Source organism: Mytilus edulis, chromosome 3 (assembly GCF_963676685.1).
Source record: "Mytilus edulis chromosome 3, xbMytEdul2.2, whole genome shotgun sequence".
In the NCBI taxonomy this organism is placed as follows: domain Eukaryota; kingdom Metazoa; phylum Mollusca; class Bivalvia; order Mytilida; family Mytilidae; genus Mytilus; species Mytilus edulis.
This window is the reverse complement of record NC_092346.1, coordinates 32,303,948-32,316,605: the sequence shown is the minus strand read 5'-3', so window position 1 is coordinate 32,316,605 and position 12,658 is coordinate 32,303,948. Positions and strand designations below refer to the sequence as shown.

The following is a 12,658-nucleotide window of genomic DNA, read 5'->3' as shown; positions in this document are numbered from 1 at the left end:
TTAGAGAATATCTTACTCCTAACAGCATGTGAAACAAAGAGCGGCCTTGTATAAACTGAAAACAGATAGGGAACACTTAGAGGTACATCTAGATCACATAAAACCATTTAGTACCCACTTACAGACCCTCGTTATGAGGGAAGAGGAATTTCAATTGGAAAGATTTTCGCTCCTCAGGAGATGTGAGATTCTGTCAAGAATAACAAGCTTAAAAGAAATGCAATTTGCATAAGAGCCATGCCACCAAAGATAAAAGTTTCATCTCAGAGTTTTACCTTTAGACTGCTTACAGAGAGCTAATTAACAACAACCCGCAGATGAAAACTAAATTGCTGATGATATATGCCAATTTTGTGTTAAATAGCTTTTTAAAATATCAGGATACCAGGGCGAAAATAGCCTTGTAGATAAAAAAAAATATCAGCGGACAAGTGAGAAAATGATAGAAAGAAAAATAAAAAGCAAGTTTGCATATATTTATAAAACACTCAGCTACTTATTATTATGCAATTTATTGTTGAAGTACCGCAGAAACAAAGACGACAAAAATTAATATTTTTATTACGACATAAAAAACTTTGTTCCTCAATAAAAGGCATCAAATTGCACTATACTAGAAGGCACTAAATGCTTTATGAATTATGTATAAAATCTTTAAGGTTTTTAAATAAATATAACTGGAACATGCAGAAGGAAGTAAATTTAGTTAATACTATCTCTTATTTGCATATTTTTGACAGTTGATGGGTTTATGGGTTTAATATTATGTAAGACTACAATGGTTTATTGTTTCACTTGCAACATGCCAAAATGACCGTGTCATGAATTTTATAGAGAAAAACCAATGGTAATGTGGTTATAATGACAAATGTCTTCATTTCATTTCCGTCATTTTTATACCTACTAAACAATATACATTAGATTTTAATTAAGAAAAGGAAATCATAATTTTCGTGTTTATTTTTTTTTTTTGCATATTCTTTTGTCGAGTTGGCATTCTGCAAGTCACAATAATTTTTAATCCTTAAAGCTTATGCAATTAAATGGCCATTTGGATTGAAATTGAAATGCTTGATGTATTTCCATACCAGAAGTTTTGAATCCAGAAAGGGGGAGGAGTGTAAATTTGCATAGTTAAAAATACATGGAAAGTTTTATGTTTTAATTTAAATTAATTTTTCAAATTAGATTTTTTTTTAGGTTATTAGTATAAAATTTGGCAAAAACAAACCAAGTTTTTGTATAAGGGAATTAATATATACTAATTGCTGTCCCCTGAAGTGTCCAGTGGCAAATATTAAAAAAATATTCATATTCTTACCTGCTCTATTTGATTGGTCAATCATTGGTTGCACTATTCTTCGCCTTGCATTAATAAACCTGTAAATAAAAAAATAAAAATTAACTTTTTAACCAATATTATTTTTGCACTGGCCTTTTCTAATTATCAACAAAATAATTTGACTTTGGCCTAATTGTGGACAAACTGTCACTAAGGAATGATTAATGACTGATATACAAGTGAGGCGCCACACAAAAACCAGAGTCTAGATCATCATTTGCCAAGATTTAGACAAATTCTCATTACTAAGGTGACCTCTGACCTCCCCTATCAACCTCAGTACAGATATTTACTTTTAAATTACAGCCGAAACTTAGCCAAATTTCACAGTGTATCTTCAAATTGTTGACAAAAGTCTTTAAACCATTCAAAAATGCATTTAATTCATGATAAATGTTTGTTGAGAAATGAAATGGATCAGAGGAGAAGGCTGGTGAAAACATATTTTGCCCTAAATTACTTCTTTAGAGCCATTAAAAGTTTTTCATGAGATTAAGTTACAAGTTGATGAGCCTTTCGGATTCCTATGCCATTGAATTCCTCATCACCCTGCAGACAACCCTAATGATATTATTCTTCTCATTTTTATTTATTTTTGCTAATTATTCCAATTCCCAGATGTAAATATAGAATTCATGGGGAACAAACTGCTAAGTAACATGTTGTATACAAAAGCAAACACTACTAGTAACTTTAATATGTAATAAGGCAAGGTTGATTTACACATATGGTTCTACTTTCAATAATCACCAAACTTTTATGCTAAATTCTTAAAATTTCAAAAGAAATAGACAACAAACACATGAAAATTCAAAAAACTTTTTCAACTAAAACATAAAATTGTTAAAAAAAAAAAAAATTGTCCCTACACTTCCTCATTTTTTCCAACCGTTAACAAATTTTTATCTATCTTGTCTAACTATGAAGAAAAACCTTTCTCACATGTTTACAAAATGTTTTGAAATTTTCAAAGTTGATTTGAAGTTTTTCACACCCAAGTTGATTCTCTGCTCATTTGTATGTGATAGATATCAAAGACTTCAAACAGATACCCCAATTACTAAAATAGCTACAACCATTTGAAATCTTCAAAATTTTTACACAGATACAAGTTGAATCTTCTTCATTTAATAACCCATACATATTACATCAAACAAATCAAGCAATTACTCAAATAGCAGTGAAAGTTTGCCTTTTGAACTTATGCATGTTGCATTCCAGATTAATTGTATCATAGAGGGCAATTTAAACGTTGCTTAATGTGCAAACAGACTGCTTGCTTTCTGGTTGTAACAAAGTCAATACTGTGTGTTTACACAATCAGATTCAGAGTCAACACTTGTAGGAGAATGCCTTAATGAATTTGAGGAAGCTGATTAAATCTAAATATTATCTTGTCCAAACTCCCAATATAATCCAAAAAAAAATGCCCTCCTACTAAATATCTTGTTTATTTTATACCATATATAAAATATCTACTTCGGTTTCTTTAGAAAATTTTAACTGTAATTTAGATATAAATTTTATAGAGTCATACGTATAATGTTATTAATTCATGGTAACACTGAAAAAGCAATGGCAATCCTTAGCGTAAACTTGGATCCCCAATTTGATACCAATTTCTTTTAATGTGTTCTGTCAGAACTCAAATCCGATTTAGACATTTAAGCTTACATTGTTAGTTATGATAAAATGGGCTACTTCATGGCTTCACTAGGAGAAAATGGACACCAGCTAGCCATTGAGACACTTGTAACTTCTTGCTTTCCAATAATCATTTCAACTAATGGAGTTTTAATTAATAAAATTCAGACTGTTCTTCATGAAGGAACTGCTGTCGCTGGTTGATTGAGTTTAACCTGTTGTACCAGTACCTGTAGTTGTGGAGCAGGATGTTGATGAGTCACTGTGTGCTGGATCCTCACTAGTTTAACTCCACGAATTATAATACCTGTCGTATAAATAAATGGTAGTAGTTGAAAATCTAAACGAAGTGATATAGTTTAGTAATTCATGATGAAAAATCACCAAAAGAAACTAAAAGCAAGGAACAACCCTTAAATTGCTGTTCTTCATCTCAAAGTAACAACATGATGCACAGATCACACTTTACTGCAAGTTCATATGACTCTTCAGTTTGATATTTTATTAATTGCAGTTTGTGCATTACATTTTTATTTATTTTTAGGTCATTGCAGATCATTTTGAAGACCATTTTTCTCTATTTAGTAAACAAACATCCAAAAATTCATCTTACATGATTATTGTCTTCAACAATGTACTGTGGATTCGTTACTATTTTTTGGATACCAATTTTCCTGGATATCATGATTTCAGGAGAAACAAAACTTTTATTTTTCAACAAATAGCTAATTTTCTTTATGAAATTCTAAAAGATTTTTTGTAATATCAATCAAACAATGATACAAATATCCACAAAAATGTAAGCTTTCTATGAAAATTGTTATCCATGAGATACAAGACTCCCAAGTAACATAAATAAGTTAAAAAAAAATTACTTACCTGACAACATTCTCATGATTGAGACGAGACAGTAATTTGACCTCCCTGGTGATTTTCTTGTTGAAGTATTTACTTTTAGGATTCAATAGTATTCTTTTAATTGCATACTTTCTTCTATCTAGTTTATTTCTAGCCTGTAAAATAGAGTAAAATGTTTGTTTACAATGGCAATAAAATCATGATGGCTGAATATACATATATTACAAAGATGTCTTAGACTGATTAGACTACAGAATTGTCAATTGTGCAATGCAATCTAAATGCAGTGAAATTTGTCAAACCTAACTTGTCAGGAACTGATGATTTAGTTTGGATTAGACAGGTGATCAGCTTAAAAGTTCTGATTGATGAGTTCACTTAAGACAGTTTTTTGGCTTATGCAGTGTTATATTTTCAGCAATTTAACTGTTCTGTAAAAGTTCTTTTTTTTTAGTTCACCACTAAGAACATAAGGGGTAATTTCAATGTTTGTACCGCAATTAAAAATATTAATATGATATGTCATTGGTTGAATATTCATTGTTTAAGATGTTGTTAACCTATCAAAACATGTGATGAAAATCTATGACAATATTACCCAGAATGCTTTAGATTTTGAAATGGCAAACTCGTTGGTAATCAAAACAACTAGTTTCAGTACTGAATGCATCAAAACCTGAATTTCAAAAAGGAATAATGAACCATCAGATGATTAGACACCAGACTTCATGCAAAAAAACAACAAATCACAAAATTGGGATCAACACCCTTATTTGGCATATCTTTTCCAAATTTCACATTATAATGAACATGTGTGCTAAGTTTATAGTAGTTGCAACCACAAATTAAAGTAAATTTTCTTTAACCAAATATTATTGTGACTGAAACAGGAAAGACCAACTAACAACAGACAGACTAAAGACCAGATTGGCACACCGACCTTTAACTCCCCTTAATTCGGCTTTTTTAACTTCTTTGAATCAAGCATTACTGATGAGTCTTTTGAAGATGAAATGTGAGTCTGGTGCAAATACAAAATTTCAATCCTGGTATCTATGATGAGTTTAATTAAACCTGCTCAATTAAGCAAGAAAATGGAGTCTAGGTCACATGACAATGCCTATTCTGGATGTAATTACCTCAATGACATCACCAAATCCTCCTTTCCCTAGAGACCTAAGGACTTCAAATTCATTAGTTAGACGAGATTGTCCACTGCACTGACCTCCAAGGCTGTGATGAAGGGTAAATCTGCTAAGTCATCATCTTCTGAATCATTGTCTTTGTTTACGTCTTGTTCTATAATTAGAAAAATACTATTACTCATCCTGTTATTTTTCCTTTTTTTTAAATTATGATTTTTAGGTTTCGTAAGTATTGAGATTTTGAAGCTGCTTGATAACAACTATTTAATTTCAAAATAATTATAAACAATCAGAATCTTAGGTGAGTTTATTATTACTATTCAAATGAAAAGACAATCTTGAGTTGATATCAAGCAATATCCAATTCTCACAAGTTGTTGAATTCATTTCTCTTAAGTGGTTAAAATTCTATTAATGTTGAATAGAAAGTTTGTGACTCATTGATCAAGTCTTTTGCACATACCAGTATGATATCCTACGTCCTGTTCTAGTGTCAAACTTCTTCATCAGACAATTTAAAATTTTATTGAACGCTCCAGAATGTGATAAAATTTGACAAAAATAAAACTTTGGGTTAATCTCGCTTGCCATTGGGGAAATGTACATATATTTGAAAGACGTTTGTCTGAAAAATAATTGATTTTTAAAAATGCATAGTTAAATCCTAATTTGATGTTTTAATTTTTCTTTTTGATGTAAATTCCATTTCTGGCTCAAAGGCTTGTCATAGTTGGCTTTTATGGTGATATTGTTTATAAAACCAATAAAATTATATATAATCCATATACACTCATCTAATTGATCCTTTGAATACACTTATGGTTATCAATTAAAACAGTAGTGAAATCTTTAAAATATTGTTTTAATGTGTATAATTGATGCTGTCCAAGCTTTAAATACAATACTGTTATCTCCTCATTGTACAACTAAACTATACTCATTTCAGGGCCATTTATAGCTGACTATGCGGTATAGGCTTTGCTCATTGTTGAAGGCCATACGGTGACCTATGGCTGTTAATTTCTGTGTCATTTTGGTCTCTTGTGGAGAGTTGTCTCAATGTCAATCATACCACATCTTCTTTTTTATATAACAAATACACAACATACTTTTCTCATTTTCTTCTGTAGCAGCCTGTTTGTGAGGAGCATAATGAATGGTGTGTTGTAATTCTTCCTTAATAAAACTATGGTCCAACAGTTGATAGACCGACCAACGATGTCTCTCATCTTTCATCAAACATCTAAAACATTTAAAAAAAACAAAATATGTATGAAAATTTTCTATTGCAAATGACATTATTTAAGAATGTTTTCTATTGCAAATGACATTATTTAAGAATGTTTTCTACTGCAAATGACATTATTTAAGAAAATGGATTTTAGATTTCATCTGTCAAAAGCTTTAAACTTTTAGATATAGGAAGATGAAGTATGAGTGTCAAAGAAATAAATCTTCATAGAAGTCACAATTTATAAAAGTAAACCATTATAGGTCAAGGTACAGTCTTCAACACGGATCCTTGGCTCACACTTATACATTCTTGATTTCCTTTCAAGCCAATAATTCTGATATGGTAAAAAAGTTAAATTATTTAAACTAAATTTAAGTTATACATTTTGCCATAGCATTTTCATTCCCTTTTTGACTTATGAGTTTGAATACCCCTTTTTTTGGTATGTTCTGCCTCACTTTTCATACAAAAAAGGGGGGTACCATAATTACCAGAGTGCTTAGACGAAGTATTACTTCTAAGTCAGACTAATGAATATATAAGTCATACAACACTAATCATACTTTGTTAAGAAATCTTGAAACACAGGAGGGAAATTTTGTGGTATTTCTGGCTTGTCTGGATCAGCATCTAATCCAATAGCTACAGATAACAGTATCAAACCCTGGAAAAATACAATTCATTGAATGATAAAAGGCTTTAATAATTTATCTTTTTTTTTTAATTTTATTTTCTTCTTTCAAAAAAGTGACTTTGGAGACTTTATCTTTCATGTTCATAGCTTCATTTTTTTAAGTTGAAGGACACTCAACATGTATATATAACTCTTATAAACTCTGTTTGGAATTCAATTTGTCTATTTTCCATTTTCTGTTTTCTTGGATTTTTCTAGGTTGTTGGTTTGGTTATTTTTTTTTGTTTTTTTTTTTGTTTGGTTTTTGAACTTTTTTATTATTTATTTACGGGGTATTTTACAAATATAATTGAGCTACAAAGTACAAAAGAAAATGCCATATAAACATGTCATTTACAATCATTTATGTTTCCATCTATTAATTCAAGTATAAATAAAATAAATTGCTTCCCTAATCACAGCTGGATACAACCGCAGATGTCGCACTCTGAAAAGTTTGGGCCAAAATGGACAAATGGCCAAATTGGATTGTAATCAAATTTCTGACACAGAATAACTGTAGCTAAAGAACTTCAAGTTGGTTATATGAATTGAATTTATATTCATTTTTTTGCTATTGTGCAATACACTATGCTATTGCTAATTGACCCCCCATTCCCCACCCCCTAAAAAAAAAGTTGAACAAATTTTCTTTAAATTTCTGGAATCTGAAATAAGAAAAATTGTCTCCCTTCCAATTTTTTTAACCTCCCCCTCCTTTTTTAAAAAAAAATTCTTTCCTCAAGATATTGTCAGTATCTCATTTCAAATTTCTAATGGAGTTTGCAACTTAATGCATCATAAAAGTTTTAAAATATAAAATGACTTACATAGTCATTGCTGAAATTAATATTACATGTAATTACTGTGACAACTAATCACCTCAATAAAATCATAATTTCTTAATAAATTATTTACTAACAGTGTCAGGGAGGTAATCAAACATTGTTCTTCAAATTGATTTAGGTTACCATCCTTACACTGCTTTTGTACTGTCTCAATTGCTCTTTAACCAGAAAAACCATTGTTTACCCCCTATTTTGCAACTTATTCCTAAATAGTTTGAGTCATAAAGTCAATTCTAACCATCCCTTTGTAGTATGGAAACGTGTGGTATAATTTCAAAGAGATTCATACACTTTAACACCAGTTATTGTCTGGAAACTGCAAACATACTTATTTGGGCCCCTTTTTTGGCCCCTAATAGGTGGGACCATTACCACCAAATTCAATGGTTGTAAACCATGTGTTAAAATTTTATACTTATACCAAAGTTATTATCCGGAAACCATCTGTCTTCGAAAGATGCTAATGATAACAATGACAACAACAACGAAGACAATGTGATATCAATATACCATTGAAATTTTATAATTTTTGCGGCCGTATACAAATTAAACATAAAAAAGGCCTTTTTTCTCTTTAAATCAAGATCCTCACCAATTGATAAACGTCTCCTTTCTTTCCTCCCCTAACTGGTATCAGTTCTCTATCTCCTGAAAAATGGACACCAGGTCGGGAGGACTCCACAGCATAATATAGATCAGACAGCCTGAAAAACAGAAATGGAAAAAGTGGAAAATTTGCAACAACTTTTGTTGTGTATACTTCAACTTTGTGGTTTCAGGTTCATAACTGCGGTAATTGCACATAACTACTTAAAAGAAATTAGTACACAATATACGCTTTTATGCTCATTTTATAATTTTTCTCAAAATTTTTTTAAATCAGAATTTTGTATTATACAATTATAGATCTAGAAAAATTAACATGTGCTTCACACATTATTCAGAGTTTCAGGTAAGCAGAGCCCTATTAGTCATTTTTTATAACAAATCAGCGTAAATTTTCCTGTTTGAATTGTTTTACACTTGTGATTTTGGATCCCTTTATAGCTCTCAACCCTTGCTGTTCAGTATGAACGAAGGCTCTGTGTTTAAGGCTGTACTAATGACTTATAATTGTTAATTTTTTATACATTTTGACCTGGATACAGAGTTCTCTCATTGGCTCTCATACCACATCTTCTTATTCATATCAAGTAATATCCCACACCTTACTTTAATCATGCAACAATGTCTGAATTACATATATCTACTATCAGATGAAACGACTTACCTCTTATCAATACTATAATCACCAATCCTTATTCTACCATTCTTATCAACAACAATACTGGAAGCCTACAATAGATGAATGAGCAAGATATTTTTAAAAGAAAACTACAGCATAATGAAATTGGTGCCATTACAGATTACAGAGGATTTTTTTCTTCCACAAATTCAATTTTTCACTCAAATATTTTGAAATTTAATCAAGGTTTTATCTAGATAGTGTATGTCATCAAGTAAGACTTCATTTATGTACTGAATACAATGTTTCTAAGATAAACTTATTACTGAATTGTAGATTTAGGGAACTTACACCATAGCAATTCAGGTTTCAGGATATATTATAAAAATTTTGATGAAATCAAAATAAAATTAGTTTCCTGGACTAAATTTGATTTAACATGATTGTCTCTGTTTTTTTCTAGCTTATCACTTATCTATTTCAAGTAGAATTATTTATGTAAGATTACTGTCAAATCACTGTGTCTTTTTTTAAGTATCAATTTCATTCTAATTTTATCAGTTTGATTCTGATACAAATTAAAAGTATTGCACAAGATAATGTTTTTCATGCAATTGCAGAGGTATGACGAAGGTATGCTCTCTTTATTAGCTGATGGCTTACTTTGAGCTTGCTTGCAGGATAAGCAAGCATTCTTGGTTACATACAGAATTAATTCATTTCGTATTGCCTCTGAAATGATTTAAATTATATGTTTGTCTCTGTAAACTATATATTATTGATCCAGATAAAAAAAAATTGCTTTGACCCAAAAATCACTAGTCGAATGTTGAAAATATTGCTTTTGATGTCTATTGTGCTGTTGGCTTGCTGACGAATAGACAATAATTAACGCCCAAACACCCCCACCCCCATTAATCATATTTAATTGAAAAAAGCATACACTTTAAATAGAATTTGAAAAACATCAGTTACCTACCCTTAGATACTTATGTACCACATCTTTTTTGTGTAAATACTCTAATCCATACAAAATCTCCTCTGTGTAAGCCTTGATGATATCTACTGACAATGGACGTGATTCTGTTATATGTATGTTGAGACTCGCACCTCCAGAGTAATCCATTAAAATCTGTTTGAAAAATATAAATAAAAACAATTATAAGATATAGAAAGAAAATTGTATAAAAAACTACCTCAACTAAAAACTTTAATATGCATAATTGATACAAATGCATCAACATATATTTTTAAGTAACTCAAAATATTGACTGAGACCATTATTAGTTACAATGTACATGACCAATATTTGTTGCAAATGGTAAATATCCTTTATAATGAGTTGACACTGAAATCACTAAAATTATAATGCTCTGTTGCCATCTTAATTGGTAACAAAAACAGTGCAAATTTTATTGCACCAGAGGCACATTTTGAAATTCAGGGCCAATCTGCCCAAGAATAAGACCATGGTGAAAACATAACATACAAAATCCCACTGAAGTTTGAATTGATTTTAGTTTAAAATTTGTAATGAGAGATTAATATAACATTTGTTTATTTTCCTGTTGTGTTTTTTCGGCTATGTTTTGAAATTCTACTGAAATGCCTGATTCTTACAAAGATTGGCACTTTTAAATATCTCAACACTTCAAAGATGCTCAAAGCCAAAAAATATGAAGGTCTAAAACCAGATAGGCAGATGAAACCAAAATGTACAATAAAGAAAGAAGTCTAAACAAGAATATTGGATAAAATCTTAGTCTTTGCCTCAAAATTCTTATTATGGGTTGTGAAATTTTGTCAGATCCTTAATCAGATTTGTGATGTTTTAAATGGAGTTATATTGTCAATTTTAGGTGCTCCTGTAATAGCAAAATATAAAAATATCTCCATTAAAAAAAATGACTCAGTGTAACCCACTATAAAAAAGAAAATAGGAAACCAAAAAATCTGTCATAAGTAACTCTATTTGAAACATCACATACATGATAGAATACGGAAACTAACAATTTTCTTTACCAGAAATTAGTATATTTAAGCAAAAACAAAGATTTTAATATCATAAATCCCTCGAAAAAGGAAACCGGAAAATTTGTCAGATGTAACTATATTTGGAACATCACAAAGATGATAGTTATCATAATATACGGATACTGACAAAAATTTAGATTTCTATCAAGAAATTTCTGAAAACAGGAAACCGGAAAAATTTTCATGTACAGAAATTACTATCTGCAGTCAAAAATTTAGATTTCTATCAAGAAATTTCTGAAAACAGGAAAGAGGAAAATTTTCAAACGTAAGCAAATTAAGATTTTTGTCAATATTTTTCAAATAATATAACGAAAGACAAATTATATTTATGATCTATATCTTACTGAAATTCTTCCTTTTAAATCAAAAATCTTCCAAAACTAAAAAAAAAATAGATATGGACCATGCTACCCCCTCCCCCTATCCCCTTTTACTGCTAACCCATATGCATGAGTGTAGTTTACATATTTTAGATTTGAGATTGTTAAGCTATCTATAAATCAATATTCTATGGCCATGCACACATCCATTAAGTGTTTGAACATCCAACAAAATATTAAAGCTGTGTCTCTCAAAGTGTAGGAGGACAAACCATGATCTCTTTATGCAGCTTGTACCAAAAATACGCCTAAGTCCAACTAACTGTCATTTTCAGAATTTTTGGGGAAAAAATCAAAATACTAAAGCCATGTACACCTGCATTTTGTGTTTAAACATCCAACAAAATGTTACTCTTTATATATGCAGCTTGTACCAAAAAAATGTCCAAGTCCAACTACCTGTCATTTTTGGCATATAAAAAAAGAAATCAAGATCCTGTGGCAAATGAACTGCTCCAATATGTTTTTAAACATCCAACAAAATATTAAAGCTGCGTCTCCAAAACTGTAGGAGGAGATAGGCGGAGAAACTATGATCTCTTTGTGCTCTCTCTATTAAGTCCATAACTACCTGTAATTTTCAGAATATTTAAAAGAAATCAAAATCCTGTAGCAATGCACATCTCAAATACCAAAAAAAATGTATGTGTATGAACATCCTACAAAATATTGAAGTTGTACCTCCAAAACTCTATGAGGAGATATACCAGACAAACAATGTATCCAAATCTAGATGGACAGACGAAAGGACGGAGGTATGAACAGACAAGACAGATACATGGGTTAATTAATATGCCCCACAACATTTAGTCACATGCCATGATGGGCGTCAAAAAAGTTAACAATATGTATATCATGATTCTATCTAAACCTCTGTTGCAAAGACTCTTTAAAGGTATGGATAGAATTTAAATTCTGTATAGCTATTATGTTTAAATTGTTCCAGAGCCTGACAAGTAGCATGAATAAAAGATTGTTGATACTTATTTTAAAGTTGAGTTATTTGTACTTTAAAAGTTAGCCTATCAGGTGTAATACCACCAAATCATAGTACATCACATCTGGTTGCATACAAATAAAAAAATTTGTAGGGGTTCCGCAGAATCCAGTGTCTCACCTTCTTTTGCTGTTAATCGTAAGCTCAACAAAAATAAGGAAAAAAAAAAAAAAAATATTCCTCTCAATACTATCTTTTGATTGTTAGAAGCTTCAGTCCAAGTTTTGTTAAAATCTAGGCAAATTTATGAACCTTACAAATGTTTTAAAAACTTT

General features: G+C 30.4%; 1 protein-coding gene across 1 annotated transcript in view; it reads right to left on the bottom strand.

The window, feature by feature from the left end:
- Positions 1 to 1,366: 1,366 nt before the first annotated feature.
- Positions 1,367 to 12,658, bottom strand: part of LOC139516241 (eIF-2-alpha kinase GCN2-like) — a 30,678-nt gene continuing 19,386 nt past the window's right edge. Inside the window, exons 10-18 of the mRNA XM_071306235.1 lie at positions 9,949 to 10,101; positions 9,015 to 9,079; positions 8,337 to 8,448; positions 6,787 to 6,887; positions 6,099 to 6,232; positions 4,984 to 5,143; positions 3,866 to 3,999; positions 3,202 to 3,293; positions 1,367 to 1,380 (exon numbers count right to left, since the gene is read on the bottom strand). Of these exons, the coding sequence (XP_071162336.1) occupies positions 5,043 to 5,143; positions 6,099 to 6,232; positions 6,787 to 6,887; positions 8,337 to 8,448; positions 9,015 to 9,079; positions 9,949 to 10,101 (666 nt within the window). The 3' untranslated portion in view covers positions 1,367 to 1,380; positions 3,202 to 3,293; positions 3,866 to 3,999; positions 4,984 to 5,042. The remainder of the gene's footprint in view (positions 1,381 to 3,201; positions 3,294 to 3,865; positions 4,000 to 4,983; positions 5,144 to 6,098; positions 6,233 to 6,786; positions 6,888 to 8,336; positions 8,449 to 9,014; positions 9,080 to 9,948; positions 10,102 to 12,658) is intronic.